The 21,763-nt window shown below is 51.5% G+C and overlaps 1 protein-coding gene across 1 annotated transcript in view; it reads right to left on the bottom strand.

Moving 5' to 3' along the window:
- LOC146058638 (transient receptor potential cation channel subfamily M member 2-like) overlaps positions 1-21,763 on the bottom strand; it is a 183,064-nt gene that overhangs the window by 10,273 nt on the left and 151,028 nt on the right. Inside the window, exons 24-25 of the mRNA XM_083170911.1 lie at positions 17,213-17,394; positions 17,011-17,137 (exon numbers count right to left, since the gene is read on the bottom strand). Coding sequence (XP_083027037.1) covers positions 17,011-17,137; positions 17,213-17,394 — 309 coding nt within the window. The remainder of the gene's footprint in view (positions 1-17,010; positions 17,138-17,212; positions 17,395-21,763) is intronic.

Here is a 21,763-nt window from a genome sequence, read left to right as displayed (position 1 = left end):
TAGGCTGCGGGGTGTGTATGGTTAGGGTTATAGGCTGCAGTGTGTGTGGTTAGGGTTATAGGCTGCGGGGTGTGTGTGTGTGTATGGTTAGGGTTATAGGCTGCGGGCTGTGTGTATGGTATGGGTATAGGCTGGGGTGTGTATTGTTAGGGTTATAGGCTGCGGGGTGTATGGTTAGGGTTATAGGCTGCGGGGTGTATGGTTAGGGTTATAGGCTGCAGGGTGTGTGTATGGTTAGGGTTATAGGCTGCGGGGTGTGTGTATGGTTAGGGTTATAGGCTGCGGGGTGTGTGTATAGTTAGGGTTATAGGCTGCGGGGTGTGTATGTTAGGGTTATAGGCTGCAGGGTGTGTGTATGGTTAGGGTTATAGGCTTCGGGGTGTGTGTATGGTTAGGGTTATAGGCTGCGGGGTGTGTATGGTTAGGGTTATAGGCTGCAGTGTGTGTGGTTAGGGTTATAGGCTGCGGGGTGTGTGTGTGTGTATGGTTAGGGTTATAGGCTGCGGGCTGTGTGTATGGTATGGGTATAGGCTGGGGTGTGTATTGTTAGGGTTATAGGCTGCGGGGTGTATGGTTAGGGTTATAGGCTGCGGGGTGTATGGTTAGGGTTATAGGCTGCAGGGTGTGTGTATGGTTAGGGTTATAGGCTGCGGGGTGTGTGTATGGTTAGGGTTATAGGCTGCGGGGTGTGTGTATAGTTAGGGTTATAGGCTGCGGGGTGTGTATGTTAGGGTTATAGGCTGCAGGGTGTGTGTATGGTTAGGGTTATAGGCTGCGGGGTGTATGGTTAGGGTTATAGGCTGCGGGGTGTATGGTTAGGGTTATAGGCTGCAGGGTGTGTGTATGGTTAGGGTTATAGGCTGCAGGGTGTGTGTATGGTTAGGGTTATAGGCTGCGGGGTGTGTGTATGGTTAGGGTTATAGGCTGCGGGGTGTGTGTATGGTTAGGGTTATAGGCTGCGGGGTGTGTGTATGGTTAGGGTTATAGGCTGCAGGGTGTGTGTGTATGGTTAGGGTTATAGGCTGCGGGGTGTGTGTGTATGGTTAGGGTTATAGGCTGCGGGGTGTGTGTATGGTTAGGGTTATAGGCTGCGGGGTGTGTGTATGGTTAGGGTTATAGGCTGCAAGGTGTGTGTATGGTTAGGGGGGTTGGGATCATTTGGTCTATTGCATTATGGTCGAAAGTCATTAGGTCGAATCCATTAGGTCGACATGCTAAAAGGTCGACATGACTCTAGGTCGACATGGGAAAAGGTCGACATGATTCTAGGTCGAAAGGTCATTAGTTCGACAGGTCATTAGTTCGACAAGGTCATTAGTTCGACATTGTCTATGTCGACATTCACAAGGTCGACATGGGGTTTTTCACTGTTTTTTTACCTGAATGTCAACACAGTCGACATGGACACAGTTTAAAGTGCACTGCATCCCCTCGCATCGCTCGCTGCGCTCGCTATGCGTCGGGCACGGTGCCTCGCTACGCTCGGCACACTATTTTATTCTCCCTCCACGCCCTAGTGGATGGTAGGGCATGAAATACCGCCTGTCGGCACATGTTGGCTCAAAAAACAGTGAAAAACTCCATGTCGACCTTGTGAATGTCGACATAGACAATGTCGAACTAATGACCTTGTCGAACTAATGACCTGTCGAACTAATGACCTTTCGAACTAGAATCATGTCGACCTTTTCCCATGTCGACCTAGAGTCATGTCGACCTTTTAGCATGTCGACCTAATGGATTCGACCTAATGACTGTCGACCATAATGCAGTAGACCAAATGACCGCATCCCGGTTAGGGTTATAGGCTGCAGGGTGTGTGTATGGTATGGGTATAGGCTGGGGTGTGTATGGTTAGGGTTATAGGCTGCGGGGTGTAGGGTTAGGGTTATAGGCTGCAGGGTGTGTGTATGGTATGGGTATAGGCTGGGGTGTGTATGGTTAGGGTTATAGGCTGCGGGGTGTATGGTTAGGGTTATAGGCTGCGGGGTGTATGGTTAGGGTTATAGGCTGCAGGGTGTGTGTATGGTTAGGGTTATAGGCTGCGGGGTGTGTGTATGGTTAGGGTTATAGGCTGCGGGGTGTGTGTATGGTTAGGGTTATAGGCTGTGGGGTGTGTGTATGGTTAGGGTTATAGGCTGCAGGGTGTGTGTATGGTTAGGGTTATAGGCTGCGGGGTGTGTGTGTATGGTTAGGGTTATAGGCTGCAGGGGGTGTGGTTAGGGTTATAGGCTGCGGGTGTGTGTGTGTGTGGTTAGGGGTATAGGCTGGGGTGTGTATGGTTAGGGTTATAGGCTGCGGGGTGTGTGTATGGTTAGGGTTATAGGCTGGGGTGTGTGTGTGTGTGTGTGTATGGTTAGGGTTATAGGCTGCGGGGTGTGTGTGTGTATGGTTAGGGTTATAGGCTGCGGTGTGTGTGTATGGTTAGGGTTATATGCTGCAGGGTGTGTGTGTATGGTTAGGGTTATAGGCTGTGTGTGTATGGTTAGGGTTATAGGCTGCGATGTGTGTGTATGGTTAGGGTTATAGGCTGGGAGGGTGTGTGTATGGTTAGGGTTATAGGCTACGGTGTGTGTGTATGGTTAGGGTTATACTGTAGGCTGCGGGGTGTGTGTATGGTTAGGGTTATAGGCTGCAGTGGTGTATGGTTAGGGTTATAGGCTGCGGGGTGTGTGTATGGTTAGGGTTATAGGCTGCAGGGTGTATGGTTAGGGTTATAGGCTGCAGGATGTGTGTGTGGTTAGGGTTATAGGCTGCGGGGTGTGTGTATGGTTAGAGTTATAGGCTGCGGGGTGTGTATGGTTAGGGTTATAGGCTGGGGTGTGTATGGTTAGGATTATAGGCTACGGTGTGTGTGTATGGTATGGGTATAGGCTGGGGTGTGTATGGTTAGGGTTATAGGCTGCGGGGTGTAGGGTTAGGGTTATAGGCTGCAGGGTGTGTGTATGGTATGGGTATAGGCTGGGGTGTGTATAGTTAGGGTTATAGGCTGCGGGGTGTATGGTTAGGGTTATAGGCTGCGGGGTGTATGGTTAGGGTTATAGGCTGCAGGGTGTGTGTATGGTTAGGGTTATAGGCTGCGGGGTGTGTGTATGGTTAGGGTTATAGGCTGCGGGGTGTGTGTATGGTTAGGGTTATAGGCTGTGGGGTGTGTGTATGGTTAGGGTTATAGGCTGCAGGGTGTGTGTATGGTTAGGGTTATAGGCTGCGGGGTGTGTGTGTATGGTTAGGGTTATTGGCTGCAGGGGGTGTGGTTAGGGTTATAGGCTGCGGGTGTGTGTGTGTGTGGTTAGGGGTATAGGCTGGGGTGTGTATGGTTAGGGTTATAGGCTGCGGGGTGTGTGTATGGTTAGGGTTATAGGCTGGGGGGTGTGTGTGTGTGTATGGTTAGGGTTATAGGCTGCGGGGTGTGTGTGTATGGTTAGGGTTATAGGCTGCGGTGTGTGTGTATGGTTAGGGTTATATGCTGCAGGGTGTGTGTATGGTTAGGGTTATAGGCTGGGGTGTGTGTGTGTGTGTGTGTATGGTTAGGGTTATAGGCTGCGGGGTGTGTATGTGTATGGTTAGGGTTATAGGCTGCGGGTGTGTGTGTATGGTTAGGGTTATAGGCTGCGGGGTGTGTGTGTATGGTTAGGGTTATAGGCTGTGTGTGTATGGTTAGGGTTATAGGCTGCAAAGTGTGTGTATGGTTAGGGTTATAGGCTGGGAGGGTGTGTGTATGGTTAGGGTTATAGGCTACGGTGTGTGTGTATGGTTAGGGTTATACTGTAGGCTGCGGGGTGTGTGTATGGTTAGGGTTATAGGCTGCAGTGGTGTATGGTTAGGGTTATAGGCTGCGGGGTGTGTGTATGGTTAGGGTTATAGGCTGCAGGGTGTATGGTTAGGGTTATAGGCTGCAGGGTGTGTGTGTGGTTAGGGTTATAGGCTGCGGGGGGTGTGTATGGTTAGGGTTATAGGCTGCGGGGTGTGTATGGTTAGGGTTATAGGCTGGGGTGTGTATGGTTAGGATTATAGGCTACGGTGTGTGTGTGTGGTTAGGGGTATAGGCTGGGGTGTGTATGGTTAGGGTTATATTCTGCGGGGTGTGTATGGTTAGGGTTATATGCTGCAGGGGGTGTGGTTAGGGTTATAGGCTGCAGACTGTGTCCCTGCATGGTTAGTGCTATAGACTGCTACGGGCGGGAGAGTATGGGTAGGTTTAGGCTGTGGGGAGTTGGATGGGTGGGGTTAGGCTGCAGGTGGGTGGTGAATGGTTGGGCTGTGGAGGGGGTGTATATTTAGGGTTAAGTCTATGGGGGATGTATAGTTAGGGCTAGGTTATCGGGGTGTGTATAACTAAGGTTAGGCTGAGGGTGGGGTGTGTTACAGTTGGGCAGCAGGGGAAGGGGTGTGTATGGTTAGTTAGGCTGGGAGGGTTAGGGTTTGTGCCCGTATTACATTTTTAGTTAATTTCTTCGGCACCCTCCACCCCCTCCCCCCTTTAATATGATAACACACACATTTTTTTGCCTCCAGCTTCCGTTTTATTTTAACAAGTTTTATGCAGCGTGCCACCGCCCCCCCCTTATAATTCCCAATGTTTCATCTTCGTAATGCGCTCCCCCCTCCCTCCAAATAACTTACCCCTGGCACGGCAGCGATGCTGTCTGTGACGCTCCGCCACTCCTCCTAGAGCCCTCCGTGCTCAGCCTCAGAGCAGACAGGAATTCACTTCCTCTCAGGCTCCAAGGCTGAGAGCAGCAACAGGCAGCCTTGCGATTGGCTGCCTGTTGGAAGGAGGACGGTCACCGCCGGACACAGAATGGATGCAGGGCGCTGCTGCCTTTGCTTCTGCATCCATGTCTGCCCCACACGTACATGCACCTGCTGCCCTGCCATGTACCCACTGCCATCTGTGTGCGGCCATGCACAATGGAAAAAACCCCCCACGGAACTCTGTCATCGGGCAGGTGGCAGCACCGGGCCCCTTTAACCCCTTGGGCCCCGATGCACTGCCCCGTCTGCACCGGCGGTAGTTCCGCCCCTGCTTCTGCCTGACGCCTGTTTTACCACATTTTATTGCTGCTTATCCTTGGACTTTAGTTACTTTACTCTATATCAGCGTTTTGTAGCTGCCGTGCCGCAGCACAATAATCACAACAAGGTGTGTAGCTGCAGTGCTGCAGCGCACTAATCACAACAAGGTGTGTAGCTGCCGTGCCGCAGCGCACTAATCACAACAAGGTGTGTAGCTGCAGTGCTGCAGCGCACTAATCACAACAAGGTGTGTAGCTGCCGTGCCGCAGCGCACTAATCACAACAAGGTGTGTAGCTGCCGTGCCGCAGCGCAATAATCACAACAAGGTGTGTAGCTGCAGTGCTGCAGCGCACTAATCACAACAAGGTGTGTAGCTGCCGTGCCGCAGTGCACTAATCACAACAAGGTGTGTAGCTGCCGTGCCGCAGCACACTAATCACAACAAGGTGTGTAGCTGCCGTGCCAGTGCACACTAATCACAACAAGGTGTGTAGCTGCTGTGCCAGTGCATACTAATCACAACAAGGTGTGTAGCTGCAGTGCTGCAGCGCACTAATAACAAAAAGGTGTGTAGCTGCCGTGCCGCAGCGCACTAATCACAACAAGGTGTGTAGCTGCCGTGCCGCAGCACACTAATCACAACAAGGTGTGTAGCTGCAGTGCCGCAGCACACTAATCACGACAAGGTGTGCAGCTGCCGTGCCGCAGCGCACTAATCACAACAAGGTGTGTAGCTGCCGTGCCGGTGCACACTAATCACAACAAGGTGTGTAGCTGCAGTGCCGCAGCGCACTAATCACAACAAGGTGTGTAGCTGCCGTGCCGCAGTGCACTAATCGCAACAAGGTGTGTAGCTGCAGTGCAGCAGCGCACTAATCGCAACAAGGTGTGTAGCTGCCGTGCCGCAGCGCACTAATCACAACAACGTGTGTAGCTGCAGTGCCGCTGCGCACTAATCGCAACAAGGTGTGTAGCTGCCGTGCCGGTGCACACTAATCACAATAAGGTGTGTAGCTGCAGTGCCGCAGCGCACTAATCACAACAACGTGTGTAGCTGCAGTGCAGCAGCGCACTCATCGCAACAAGGTGTGTAGCTGCCGTGCCGGTGCACACTAATCACAACAAGGTGTGTAGCTGCAGTGCCGCAGCGCACTAATCACAACAAGGTGTGTAGCTGCCGTGCCGGTGCACACTAATCACAACAAGGTGTGTAGCTGCAGTGCCGCAGTGCACTAATCACAACAAGGTGTGTAGCTGCAGTGCCGCAGCGCACTAATCACAACAAGGTGTGTAGCTGCCGTGCCGGTGCACACTAATCACAACAAGGTGTGTAGCTGCAGTGCCGCAGCGCATTAATCACAACAAGTTGTGTAGCTGCCGTGCCGCAGCGCACTAATCGCAACAAGGTGTGTAGCTGCCGTGCCGCAGCGCACTAATCGCAACAAGGTGTGTAGCTGCCGTGCCGCAGCGCACTAATCGCAACAAGGTATGTAGCTGCAGTGCTGCAGCGCACTAATCACAACAAGGTGTGTAGCTGCAGTGCCGCAGCGCACTAATCACAACAAGGTGTGTAGCTGCCGTGCCGCAGTGCACTAATCACAACAAGGTGTGTAGCTGCCGTGCTGCAGCACACTAATCGCAACAAGGTGTGTAGCTGCAGTGCAGCAGCGCACTAATCGCAACAAGGTGTGTAGCTGCCATGCCGCAGCGCACTAATCTCAACAAGGTGTGTAGCTGCAGTGCCGCAGCGCACTAATCACAACAAGGTGTGTAGCACCCGTGCCGCAGCGCACTAATCGCAACAAGGTGTGTAGCTGCCGTGCCGCAGCGCACTAATCACAACAAGGTGTGTAGCTGCAGTGCCGCAGTGCACTAATCACAACAAGGTGTGTAGCTGCCGTGCCGCAGCACACTAATCACAACGAGGTGTGTAGCTGCAGTGCCGCAGCGCACTTATCACAACAAGGTGTGTAGCTGCCGTGCCGCAGCGCACTAATCACAACAACGTGTGTAGCTGCCGTGCCGCAGCACACTAATCACAACAAGGTGTGTAGCTGCCGTGCCAGTGCACACTAATCACAACAAGGTGTGTAGCTGCCGTGCCAGTGCATACTAATCACAACAAGGTGTGTAGCTGCAGTGCCGCAGCGCACTAATAACAACAAGGTGTGTAGCTGCCGTGCCGCAGCGCACTAATCACAACAAGGTGTGTAGCTGCCGTGCCGCAGCACACTAATCACAACAAGGTGTGTAGCTGCAGTGCCGCAGCACACTAATCACGACAAGGTGTGCAGCTGCCGTGCCGCAGCGCACTAATCACAACAAGGTGTGTAGCTGCAGTGCAGCAGCGCACTAATCGCAACAAGGTGTGTAGCTGCCGTGCCGCAGCGCACTAATCACAACAACGTGTGTAGCTGCAGTGCAGCAGCGCACTAATCACAACAACGTGTGTAGCTGCAGTGCAGCAGCGCACTCATCGCAACAAGGTGTGTAGCTGCCATGCCGGTGCACACTAATCACAACAAGGTGTGTAGCTGCCGTGCCGCAGTGCACTAATCACAACAAGGTGTGTAGCTGCAGTGCCGCAGCGCACTAATCACAACAATGTGTGTAGCTGCAGTGCCGCAGCACACTAATCACAACAAGGTGTGTAGCTGCAGTGCCGCAGCGCACTAATCACAACAAAGTGTGTAGCTGCCGTGCCGCAGCGCACTAATCGCAACAAGGTGTGTAGCTGTCGTGCCGCAGCACACTAATCGCAACAAGGTGTGTAGCTGCAGTGCAGCAGCGCACTAATCGCAACAAGGTGTGTAGCTGCCGTGCCGCAGCGCACTAATCTCAACAAGGTGTGTAGCTGCAGTGCCGCAGCGCACTAATCACAACAAGGTGTGTAGCTGCCGTGCCGCAGCGCACTAATCGCAACAAGGTGTGTAGCTGCCGTGCCGCAGCGCACTAATCACAACAAGGTGTGTAGCTGCAGTGCCGCAGCGCACTAATCACAACAAGGTGTGTAGCTGCCGTGCCGCAGCACACTAATCACAACAAGGTGTGTAGCTGCAGTGCCGCAGCGCACTTATCACAACAAGGTGTGTAGCTGCCGTGCCGCAGCGCACTAATCACAACAAGGTGTGTAGCTGCCGTGCCAGTGCATACTAACCACAACAAGGTGTGTAGCTGCAGTGACGCAGCGCACTAATAACAACAAGGTGTGTAGCTGCCGTGCCGCAGCGCACTAATCACAACAAGGTGTGTAGCTGCCGTGCCGCAGCACACTAATCACAACAAGGTGTGTAGCTGCAGTGCCGCAGCACACTAATCACGACAAGGTGTGCAGCTGCCGTGCCGCAGCGCACTAATCACAACAAGGTGTGTAGCTGCAGTGCCGCAGCGCACTAATCACAACAAGGTGTGTAGCTGCCGTGCCGGTGCACACTAATCACAACAAGGTGTGTAGCTGCAGTGCCGCAGCGCACTAATCACAACAAGGTGTGTAGCTGCCGTGCCGCAGCGCACTAATCGCAACAAGGTGTGTAGCTGCAGTGCAGCAGCGCACTAATCGCAACAAGGTGTGTAGCTGCCGTGCCGCAGCGCACTAATCACAACAAGGTGTGTAGCTGCAGTGCCGCAGCGCACTAATCACAACAACGTGTGTAGCTGCAGTACAGCAGCGCACTCATCGCAACAAGGTGTGTAGCTGCCGTGCCGGTGCACACTAATCACAACAAGGTGTGTAGCTGCCATGCCGCAGCGCACTAATCGCAACAAGGTGTGTAGCTGCCGTGCCGCAGCGCACTAATCGCAACAAGGTGTGTAGCTGCAGTGCCGCAGCGCACTAATCACAACAAGGTGTGTAGCTGCAGTGCTGCAGTGCCGCAGCGCACTAATCACAACAAGGTGTGTAGCTTCCGTGCCGCAGCGCACTAATCGCAACAAGGTGTGTAGCTGCCGTGCCGCAGCACACTAGTCGCAACAAGGTGTGTAGCTGCAGTGCAGCAGCGCACCAATCGCAACAAGGTGTGTAGCTGCCGTGCCGCAGTGCACTAATCACAACAAGGTGTGTAGCTGCAGTGCAGCAGCGCACTAATAGCAACAAGGTGTGTAGCTGCCGTGCCGCAGCGCACTAATCTCAACAAGGTGTTTAGCTGCAGTGCCGCAGCGCACTAATCACAACAAGGTGTGTAGCTGCCGTGCCGCAGCGCACTAATCGCAACAAGGTGTGTAGCTGCCGTGCCGCAGCGCACTAATCACAACAAGGTGTGTAGCTGCAGTGCCGCAGCGCACTAATCACAACAAGGTGTGTAGCTGCCATGCCGCAGCACACTAATCACAACAAGGTGTGTAGCTGCAGTGCCGCAGCGCACTTATCACAACAAGGTGTGTAGCTGCCGTGCCGCAGCGCACTAATCACAACAAGGTGTGTAGCTGCAGTGCCGCAGCGCACTAATCACAACAAGGTGTGTAGCTGCCGTGCCGCAGCGCACTAATCACAACAACGTGTGTAGCTGCCGTGCCGCAGCGCACTAAACGCACCAAGGTGTGTAGCTGCCGTGCCGGTGCACACTAATCACAACAAGGTGTGTAGCTGCAGTGCCGCAGCGCACTAATCACAAAAAGGTGTGCAGCTGCCGTGCCGGTGCACACTAATCGCAACAAGGTGTGTAGCTGCCGTGCCGCAGCGCACTAATCGCAACAAGGTGTGTAGCTGCAGTGCCGCAGCGCACTAATCACAACAAGGTGTGTAGCTGCAGTGCTGCAGTGCCGCAGCGCACTAATCACAACAAGGTGTGTAGCTTCCGTGCCGCAGCGCACTAATCGCAACAAGGTGTGTAGCTGCCGTGCCGCAGCACACTAATCGCAACAAGGTGTGTAGCTGCAGTGCAGCAGCGCACTAATCGCAACAAGGTGTGTAGCTGCCGTGCCGCAGCACACTAATATCAACCAGGTGTGTAGCTGCAGTGCCGCAGCGCACTAATCACAACAAGGTGTGTAGCTGCCGTGCCGCAGCGCACTAATCGCAACAAGGTGTGTAGCTGCCGTGCCGCAGCGCACTAATCACAACAAGGTGTGTAGCTGCAGTGCCGCAGCGCACTAATCGCAACAAGGTGTGTAGCTGCCGTGCGGGTGCACACTAATCACAACAAGGTGTGTAGCTGCAGTGCCGCAGCACACTAATCACAACAAGGTGTGTAGCTGCAGTGCCGCAGCGCACTAATCACAACAAGGTGTGTAGCTGCCATGCAGCAGCGCACTAATCACAACAACGTGTGTAGCTGCCGTGCCGCAGCGCACTAATCGCAACAAGGTGTGTAGCTGCCGTGCCGGTGCACACTAATCACAACAAGGTGTGTAGCTGCAGTGCCGCAGCGCACTAATCACAACAAGGTGTGTAGCTGCAGTGCCGCAGCGCACTAATCACAACAAGGTGTGTAGCTGCCATGCAGCAGCGCACTAATCACAACAACGTGTGTAGCTGCCGTGCCGCAGCGCACTAATCGCAACAAGGTGTGTAGCTGCCGTGCCGGTGCACACTAATCACAACAAGGTGTGTAGCTGCAGTGCCGCAGCGCACTAATCACAACAAGGTGTGTAGCTGCAGTGCCGCAGCGCACTAATCACAACAAGGTGTGTAGCTGCCGTGCCGCAGCGCACTAATCACAACAAGGTGTGTAGCTTCCGTGCCGCAGCGCACTAATCACAACAAGGTGTGTAGCTGCAGTGCCGCAGCGCACTAATCACAACAAGGTGTGTAGCTGCAGTGCCGCAGCGCACTAATCGCAACAAGGTGTGTAGCTGCCGTGCCGCAGCACACTAATCGCAACAAGGTGTGTAGCTGCCGTGCCGCAGCACACTAATCACAACAAGGTGTGTAGCTGCAGTGCCGCAGCGCACTTATCACAACAAGGTGTGTAGCTGCAGTGCTGCAGCGCACTAATCACAACAAGGTGTGTAGCTGCCACCATTAATTAACCCCCAATGTAAGGCCTAGGTGGCTCAGACGCGCCTGGGCCTTGATCTATGGATATCATAGGTCACACATGCTGTGTCACTGTCCCGTCATCCTCACTAGCATGCCTGCCTGTATTATTTGGGGCCCTCACTAAGGGTGACAATGTCTTTGGGGACCAATGTGTCTTTTTTTCCCCTGTAGGGGACGGATGTTGCGTCTTGGCAATTTAAAAGTCGGTACTTGTGGAGTATCACGGCTCCCATCGCATGCCATCGCATGCCATATGTAGTGGCATGCGATGGCATGCGATGGCATGCGATGCGATTTCTATGCATTTTTATGCATTTGTCATAAAAATCATATGCCATCGCATCGCATGCCATGCGTTGGCATGTGATGCGATGCCATGGCATGCGATTTTGATCACAAATGCATCCAATTAGTATTAAACATGTTAAATGCACCCCAAATGTCATTTTTCACACTGTACCACCCCCACTATCAACGCCAACCCGAAGCGTGGCGAGCGCAGCGAGCCCGCGAGGGGCGTCGGTACGCGCCCTACCACCTTTTCATACCCCCACTATCCACGTCGGCGTGGAGTTGAGAATATAAAGTGTGGCGAGCGCAGCGAGCCAACCGAGCCCGAAGCGTGGCGAGTGCAGCGTGCCCCGCGAGGGGACGCGGATACCTTCATAGGTATCGGCATACCCTCGCGGCCTTTACAGGTATCCGCGTCCCCTCGCTGCGCTCGCCACACTTTCTGTTCTCAACTCCACGCCGACGTGGATAGTGGGGGTATGAAAAGGTCGTAGGACGTGTACCGCCGCTACGCTCGCCACGCTTCGGGTTGCCGTTTAAAGTGGGGGTGGTACAGTAACAAATGCCCTTTGGGGTGCATTTAACATGATTTTAACACATGTCAATGATTTCTGTGAAAAATGGCATCGCATGCGATGGCATGCGATGCGATTTTTTCTGTGCGATGCCCATCGTGGGAGCCGTGATACTCCACAAGTACCTAAAAGTCTTCTTTGGTGTGCTACCTTCCTGCTGCCATCTTCCCAGAAGATGGAGGTCTATGTACTAAGCATTGGAGAGAGATACTGGGTGAGATTTAATAGGATGAGAGATTCAGAAAGTGAGAGATTTGGTGAGAAATCTCCAGGTTTTTTAAAGCGGCAATCATTTACACTTCAAAATCAAATTGGTTTTGCAGTGTAAATGCTTGCCGCTTTAAAAAAAAAAAAACTGGAGAATTCTTACCAAATCTCTCATTTTCTGAATCTCTCATCCTATTAAATGTCACCCATAGTCTTGCTTGTCTTCTTCTCTAGTCTCCTCTCCATGAGATGCCCAGATAGAAGACACTTCAAGCCACTTTGAGGGGCAGGTCCGAACTAGCTCCACATTAGGCCCTGCCCACAACACAGAGATAGCCAAATACTGCGCATTAACTTTTAGTCCTACTCCCTTGCTATGGCCCCTGCACTTGTTTGTGATGGTCTCACCATCGTTCCTGCAGAAGGCTAGATAACCACCTGCTCTTCCGGAGCTGTCGGGTACTTCCCCATAAAGCGGGTGTCTCCCGCAGCTTCCTAGAGGGTAGGCAATTAGGGATAAAGTCCCAGTCAATCAACGTCTAACTACTATGTTACAGGCTGTGTTTGGAAAATGAGTTGGGAGCTGGTGAGTTGATACTTATCTCTCACATAGGCTTAGTAGATCCTTCCCCTTGGACTGTTAACCATTATTTTGTTTGATGCTCCTTGCCTGTCCTTAGGTATATTTTTGCTACCTCGCACTTGTTGACTACAGTTCCCCTGTCAGTATCCTTTCCAAACCCAAAATGTTACATCCAGTAGTTACCTGGGTGGGGTGTGACCTGCAGGAAGCAAGTGGTGAATTCCCAGACTAAGTAATATGAGACTGGACTGGATCCATCAGACGTTCTACTTGGTGAGTTTCTACTCCTGCAACTATCCAACCCTGTCGGACAGGATGGTTCCTTAGTGACGTGTGTGCTACAGATGCGCCAAACATACATCTATCGTCCAAGTATTGTTACCCATAACGTATCAGCTCCTTGTGACTTGGTGGCATGCATATTTTCCTGCAACTCTCTCCAGTAAAAAGCATCTTATCTTTTTGAACAGGTCACATAAGCAGCTTCTGCTGATTAAAAATGATATGCAGCATGACTATATTCTGGATGTACCTGCCACTGTATCTGCATACGGAATGGAACAATACAGGGTTTTCTAGGACACAGCCACAGTTGCACACAGAATATAAGTGTGCCACATATTTTAATCAGCAAATGCTGCTTGTGCATCCTATTTTCATCATTTTGCACATACTGTAAGTTGCATGTTAATGGAAAAAGTTTCAGGAAAAGATGCAAGGTGCTACAAGTCATGCCTCGGCATGGTGTGAGTATAAAGCTTTCTAATGCACACGCTAGATGTATGTGATCACATCTGTAGTAGTCACGGTTGTAGCTTGCGTGGTGCGTGTTTGTAACACATTAAACCTAAGGGGTTGAGGGTTTCCCGTCTCATGGCTGAGAGATAAACGGCCATCCTCCTGATCTGTGTGACCATAGGTCCCACTGGAGATTACGCTCGGACCCTTCCCCGGGAGCTGTACACTGGTGTCAGTATAAGAACACGTTCCTTCCATAACTGTACAATGTAATAACAGCGGGTAACCTGGGACGTGGAGATTACGCTCGGACCCTTCCCCGGGAGCTGTACACTGGTGTCAGTATAAGAACACAATCCTTCCATAACTGTACAATGTAATAACAGTGGGTAACCTGGGACGTGGAGATTACACTGTGACCCTTCCCCGGGAGCTGTACACTGGTGTCAGTATAAGAACACGTTCCTTCCATAACTGTACAATGTAATAACAGTGGGTAACCTGGGACGTGGAGATTACACTGTGACCCTTCCCCGGGAGCTGTACACTGGTGTCAGTATAAGAACACGTTCCTTCCATAACTGTACAATGTAATAACAGCGGGTAACCTGGGACGTGGAGATTACACTGTGACCCTTCCCCGGGAGCAGTACACTGGTGTCAGTATAAGAACACGTTCCTTCCATAACTGTACAATGTAATAACAGTGGGTAACCTGGGACGTGGAGATTACACTGTGACCCTTCCCCGGGAGCTGTACACTGGTGTCAGTATAAGAACACGTTCCTTCCATAGCTGTACAATGTAATAACAGCAGGTAACCTGGGACGTGGAGATTACACTGTGACCCTTCCCCGGGAGCTGTACACTGGTGTCAGTATAAGAACACGTTCCTTCCATAACTGTACAATGTAATAACAGCGGGTAACCTGGGACGTGGAGATTACACTGTGACCCTTCCCCGGGAGCTGTACACTGGTGTCAGTATAAGAACACGTTCCTTCCATAACTGTACAATGTAATAACATCGGGAAACCTGGGACGTGGAGATTACACTGTGACCCTTCCCCGGGAGCAGTACACTGGTGTCAGTATAAGAACACGTTCCTTCCATAGCTGTACAATGTAATAACAGCGGGTAACCTGGGACGTGGAGATTACACTGTGACCCTTCCCCGGGAGCTGCACACTGGTGTCAGTATAAGAACACGTTCCTTCCATAACTGTACAATGTAATAACAGCGGGTAACCTGGGACGTGGAGATTACACTGTGACCCTTCCCCGGGAGCTGTACACTGGTGTCAGTATAAGAACACGTTCCTTCCATAACTGTACAATGTAATAACAGTGGGTAACCTGGGACGTGGAGATTACACTGTGACCCTTCCCCGGGAGCTGTACACTGGTGTCAGTATAAGAACACGTTCCTTCCATAGCTGTACAATGTAATAACAGCAGGTAACCTGGGACGTGGAGATTACACTGTGACCCTTCCCCGGGAGCTGTACACTGGTGTCAGTATAAGAACACGTTCCTTCCATAACTGTACAATGTAATAACAGCGGGTAACCTGGGACGTGGAGATTACACTGTGACCCTTCCCCGGGAGCTGTACACTGGTGTCAGTATAAGAACACGTTCCTTCCATAACTGTACAATGTAATAACATCGGGAAACCTGGGACGTGGAGATTACACTGTGACCCTTCCCCGGGAGCAGTACACTGGTGTCAGTATAAGAACACGTTCCTTCCATAGCTGTACAATGTAATAACAGCGGGTAACCTGGGACGTGGAGATTACACTGTGACCCTTCCCCGGGAGCTGCACACTGGTGTCAGTATAAGAACACGTTCCTTCCATAACTGTACAATGTAATAACAGCGGGTAACCTGGGACGTGGAGATTACACTGTGACCCTTCCCCGGGAGCTGTACACTGGTGTCAGTATAAGAACACGTTCCTTCCATAACTGTACAATGTAATAACAGCGGGTAACCTGGGACGTGGAGATTACACTGTGACCCTTCCCCGGGAGCTGTACACTGGTGTCAGTATAAGAACACGTTCCTTCCATAACTGTACAATGTAATAACAGCGGGTAACCTGGGACGTGGAGATTACACTGTGACCCTTCCCGGGAGCTGTACACTGGTGTCAGTATAAGAACACGTTCCTTCCATAACTGTACAATGTAATAACAGCGGGTAACCTGGGACGTGGAGATTACACTGTGACCCTTCCCCGGGAGCTGTACACTGGTGTCAGTATAAGAACACGTTCCTTCCATAACTGTACAATGTAATAACAGCGGGTAACCTGGGACGTGGAGATTACACTGTGACCCTTCCCCGGGATCAGTACACTGGTGTCAGTATAAGAACACATTCCTTCCATAACTGTACAATGTAATAACAGCGGGTAACCTGGGACGTGGAGATTACACTGTGACCCTTCCCCGGGAGCTGTACACTGGTGTCAGTATAAGAACACGTTCCTTCCATAACTGTACAATGTAATAACAGCGGGTAACCTGGGACGTGGAGATTACACTGTAACCCTTCCCCGGGAGCTGCACACTGGTGTCAGTATAAGAACACGTTCCTTCCATAACTGTACAATGTAATAACAGCGGGTAACCTGGGACGTGGAGATTACACTGTGACCCTTCCCCAGGAGCTGTACACTGGTGTCAGTATAAGAACACGTTCCTTCCATAACTGTACATTGTAATAACAGCGGGTAACCTGGGACGTGGAGATTACACTGTAACCCTTCCCCGGGAGCTGCACACTGGTGTCAGTATAAGAACACGTTCCTTCCATAACTGTACAATGTAATAACATCGGGAAACCTGGGACGTGGAGATTACACTGTGACCCTTCCCCGGGAGCTGTACACTGGTGTTAGTATAAGAACACGTTCCTTCCATAACTGTACAATGTAATAACAGCGGGTAACCTGGGACGTGGAGATTACACTGTGACCCTTCCCCGGGAGCTGTACACTGGTGTCAGTATAAGAACACGTTCCTTCCATAACTGTACAGTGTAATAACAGTGGGTAACCTGGGACGTGGAGATTACACTGTGACCCTTCCCCTGGAGCTGTACTCTGGAGTCAGTATAAGAACACGTTCCTTCCATAACTGTACAATGTAATAACAGCGGGTAACCTGGGACGTGGAGATTACACTGTGACCCTTCCCCTGGAGCTGTACTCTGGTGTCAGTATAAGAACACGTTCCTTCCATAACTGTACAATGTAATAACAGCGGGTAACCTGGGACGTGGAGATTACACTGTGACCCTTCCCCTGGAGCTGTACACTGGTGTCAGTATAAGAACACGTTCCTTCCATAGCTGTACAATGTAATAACAGCGGGTAACCTGGGACGTGGAGATTACACTGTGACCCTTCCCCGGGAGCAGTACACTGGTGTTAGTATAAGAACACGTTCCTTCCATAACTGTACAATGTAATAACAGCGGGTAACCTGGGACGTGGAGATTACACTGTGACCCTTCCCCGGGAGCTGTACACTGGTGTCAGTATAAGAACACGTTCCTTCCATAACTGTACAATGTAATAACAGTGGGTAACCTGGGACGTGGAGATTTACCTCTCGGACGTTCCCTTCACCAGGTGTTTCTGGCTCTGCTCCTCCTGCTGTTTTTGTTGGTAGTTGTTCTTCATGTAAGATTCCCAGGACAGCAGCGATGACTCCTGACATTTATCTAGCACGCGTCCTGCAAGGACAATGTGTGAGAATTATTACACAGCGTACACACCTAACCCCGCGGTAATGGTGGTGTCACACTCACGCAGTACTCCGTAGCCCCATGGCGGCTGTCTGCAGATGACGCATTGCAGGATGAGATACAGATGGCTAAACACGATGAATGGTGGCGGGAGGGCCGGGCGTTCATTGTATTCGCTTATGAGGCCAAAGCGATAGAACTTCCAGAGCTGCTCTGAGTGACTCTGAACATCGTTAAATACAAAACTGGGACAGAAAGAAAAGAAAAGTACACACAATAAAAATCTGCCATGTTCTTCTCATTATATACTCTGTATATGTGTAACACCCCAATAAGGGCTAATGTTTATACATAAACTAAAATGTTATATGGTCGTGATACAGTAAATGTAGCAGATATCAAAAGTAATATTAGTAGTTAATTAATTATTTAGGAAAAGTATTAATGTGTTAATACCCCTTATTAATAGAATATTGTGGACTGAACACTGTTTACCCCTTTCCTGAACTGACAATGGACTTGTCCTCCTAGCCCATTAGGGTGGACTATACCATATACCCTGCTTTAAAGGGGAGAACTGTGAGGAACATTCCAGAAAGGAAAATATACTCTAACAGTTGGCAGAGCCCCTGCTCATCAGGAAACCCCAGAGCAGAGACTATAAATAGAGCTGCTGAGTAGAAAGTACAGTTAGTGTGCTATAGAGAGGGGCTGAGGAAAGCTGAAGCGCGGCAGAAAGATGCTGTGTAGCAGAACCTGTGGAGGGAGACACAGCAGCAGCTTCCCCTGAAGGCAGGCAGTAAGGTGGAGAATAGGCAGAGGCCTATAATATGAGAAGAGAGGAGTGGTGAGTGCACTCAACCCCTAGGACTCCATATATGACCAAAGGGACTGTAACAGGCCCAGCCAGCGTAGAGTGACAGTCAGATAGGATGCTCAGATACACCAAAAGGAACTTCTTTAATAGTATATAACATCTCCAGGATAAGTCTTGCACAGTGAACATATTGTAAAGATATTGACAGTTGGGGACACTGAAGGAGAATTACAGTGTTTACAGAGGAGATTACAACATATATTGTTGTGAGGACATTGCTAGAGAAAAGGGGATTTTGTACATACCGTTAAATCCTTTTCTCAGACTCCATAGGTGACACTGGAGAGTTACAGTGGGGAATAGAAGGCGACCACAGGGAGCTTGGGCACTTTAGAATAAATTAATAGTGACTAACTCCTCCCCTTCTACTTCCTCTCCTAGGCAGTCTAGGTATGTGCCCGGAGGGAGCTGGAAGAAAGGAAAAACAACACACTTCCGAGAGGAGGTCAAACATAACACAATAAGTCACACACGCACTCACACAGAGTGAACATATAGTTTGAAGAATAGCATTCATAACAGAATGAACTCATCCATAAAAACTTAGTAAAACTTAGAACTCAGACTGAGTATAACAGTCTCTTTAACCTCAGGTAATTGACCCAACCTGAAACCAAACAGTAACCAGGAGAGACAGCGTTGGGTGGGCGTCCAGTGTCACCTATGGAGTCTGAGAAAAGGATTTAACGGTAAGTACAAAATCCCCTTTTCTCTTTCCTCCACTAGGTGACACTGGAGAGTTACAGTGGGGATGTCCCAGAGCTCCCAACATGGGTGGGATGACGCTGAGAGCCCCTTAACACAGAACGGCCAAACCGCGAAGCAGCTGCCGCAAAAGTGTCAAACTTGTAAAAACAGACAAAGGTCTTCTGACCAGACCACGTAGCCGCTCTACATAAATCCTGTATAGACACTCCACGGGCAGCCGCCCAGGAGGTACCCACCGACCTTGTAGAATGGGCGGAAATTGAAGAAGGTGGCACCCTAGAGGAGGCCACATAAGCTTGACGAATTGTCAATCTGATCCACCTGGCCAGGGCCTGCTTGGAGGCAGGCCAACCAGGACGCAAGGAGTCATAGAGGACAAACAAGGCATCCGACTTAAGTACAGACTCTGTTCTGGCCACGTAAATGCGCAAGGCCCGGACCACGTCCAGCGCCCTAGACTCCTTTGAGTCCTCCCGAAAGGCCGGCACCACAATAGGTTGGTTAATGTGGAATGCCGAGACCACCTTTGGGAGAAAAGTACTAGAGGTGCGCAGCTCCGCTCTATCCTCGTGAAAGCGCAAGAAGGGTGCCTTACAAGAAAGAGCACTGAGCTCCGACACCCTTCTAGCTGAAGCCAAGGCCAACAGTAGGACAGTCTTCCAAGTGACATATTTCAGTTCCACCTCCTCCATAGGCTCAAATACAGAGGACTGGAGAAAAGCCAGTACCACATCCAGGTCCCATGGAGCAGTAGGAGGTCTGAAGGGAGGTTGCAGCCGCAACACCCCCTGGAAGAAAGTCTGTACCTGAGGAAGAAGAGCCAGCTTCTTCTGGAAAAAAATGGAGAGGGCGGATACTTGAACCTTCAAGGACCCCAGCCGGAGTCCTGAGGCCAAGCCCTTTTGCAAGAACAGCAGCAATCTGGCCAACTTGAAGTTCACGGGAGAGACCCTCCTGGATTCGCACCAGGCCACATAGGCCCTCCAGATGCGGTGGTAATGCACCGAGGTAACCTGCTTTCTGGCTCCTATCATGGTTGGAATCACCGCCTGCGGGATCCCTGCCTTCCTCAGGATGGACCTCTCAACAGCCATGCCGTCAAATGAAGATGCTGTAAGTTGGGACAGGCGAACGGACCCTGTGTTAGCAGGTCTTCGCAGAGAGGCAGAGGCCATGGCTCGTCTACTAACAGGCCTGTTAGGACCGTGTACCACGACCGGCGAGGCCAGTCTGGGGCGATGAACAGCACTGTCACCGACTCCCGTCGGATTCTCTGCAGAACCCGAGGGATGAGAGGCACTGGAGGAAAGATGTAAAGAAATTGATCCGTCCAGGGTGCCGTGAGAGCGTCCACTGCCACCACCTGTGGATCTCTTGTCCGAGCGCAGTACCGGGGCAACTGGTGGTTGTGTCTGGAGGCCATCATGTCTATCTGAGGTAGTCTGCCTCCCAGTTTTCCACGCCTGGAATGAAAATGGCAGACACGGCCCCTGCGTGCTCCTGCACCCAGCACAGAATCCTCTTCACCTCTCTCATCGCTGCACGGCTGCGGGTGCCTCCCTGCTTGTTTATGTAAGCTACAGCCGTGGCATTGTCCGACTGCACCCTAATGTCCTTGTTCCGGAGAACCACTTCTGCCTGGAGCATGGCATAATACACTGCTCGCAGTTCCAGCACATTGATAGACATCTGTGCTTCCTCCGGGGTCCACAGTCCCTGGAAGTGGAGGCCCAGCGTGACCGCTCCCCAGCCCCTGAGGCTGGCGTCCGTGGTGAGGAGCGTCCAATTGTGTATGGTGAACCTCCGCCCCTCCTGCAGATTGCTGGAGTTGAGCCACCACGCCAGTGATGCTCGAGCCTGATGGGAGAGAGAGATCCGCTTCTGTAGAAACAGGTGTGAACCTGTCCACTGGCGGAGCAGACACAGGTGGAAGGGGCGAGATCGAAACCGCCCGTACTGCACCGCCTCGAACGTGGCCACCATCCTTCCCAGCAGCCTTGTGCAAAGGAGAACTGTGACCGTTCGATGCTGCAGCACCAGTCGAACCGCTTCCTGGAGGGACAAGATCTTGTCCATGGGAAGGAACACCCTTCTCTGGACCGTGTCCAGAATCATTCCTAGGAACAGGATCCTCTGCGATGGGGTCAGCTGTGACTTCTGGATGTTGAGCATCCAGCCATGGGACTCCAGAGTCCGACGTGTCAGGTGGATGTTGTGCAAAAGGGCCTCCCTGGACGGAGCCTTCAACAGAAGGTCGTCCAAGTAAGGGACAATTGTAACTCCTTGAGCCCTGAGTATCTCCATCATGACAGCCATCACTTTGGTAAACTCCCGGGGTGCAGAGGAGAGGCCGAATGGGAGGGCTCGGAACTGCAGGTGACAGTTCTGGACAGCGAACCGCAGGTATGCCTGGTGAGGAGGCCAGATGGGGATATGCAGGTATGCATCTTTGATATTGATGGATACAAGAAACTCCCCTGGTTCCAGGCCTGCAATGACAGACTGCAGTGACTCCATCTTGAAGCGAGTGAACCGCAAGAAGGGGTTGAGCTGCTTTAAGTTCAAGATGGGTCTTACTGAGCCGTCCGGCTTGGGAACCAGAAAAAGGCTGGAGTAGAATCCCTTTGCCTTTTCCGGTTCCGGGACCGGGATAACCACCCCTAGGTCACTGAGCTTCTGAATGGCGGCCTGCAAGGCCCTGCCTTTCTCCTGTGAAGCTGGCAAACCTGTGGGAAAAAACCGATGAGGAGGAGGCAACAAGAAATCTATCTTGTAGCCTACTGCTACCAGGTCCTTTACCCATGCGTCCTGGCATGAACCGGCCCATACCTGATGGTAAAACAGCAGCCGGCCTCCCACCCTGTGTTCTGGACAGGAGCTGGGAGAGTCATGCCGAGGGCTTTGAGGTAACCTTTGCATCCAGGATTGGAGCACTGGCTGAACCTCTGCCTCTTCCTCGGAAGCCTCTGGAGCTAGTAGCCGCTCCCCTAGACCTACCCCTGAATCTGGGGGTGGGCCTAAATGACCGA

The sequence above is a fragment of the Crinia signifera genome, chromosome 2 (assembly GCF_055691185.1).
Source record: "Crinia signifera chromosome 2, ASM5569118v1, whole genome shotgun sequence".
NCBI lineage: Eukaryota > Metazoa > Chordata > Amphibia > Anura > Myobatrachidae > Crinia > Crinia signifera.
The sequence above is the reverse complement of the archived record's forward strand: the minus strand, read 5'-3'. Positions and strand labels throughout refer to the sequence as shown.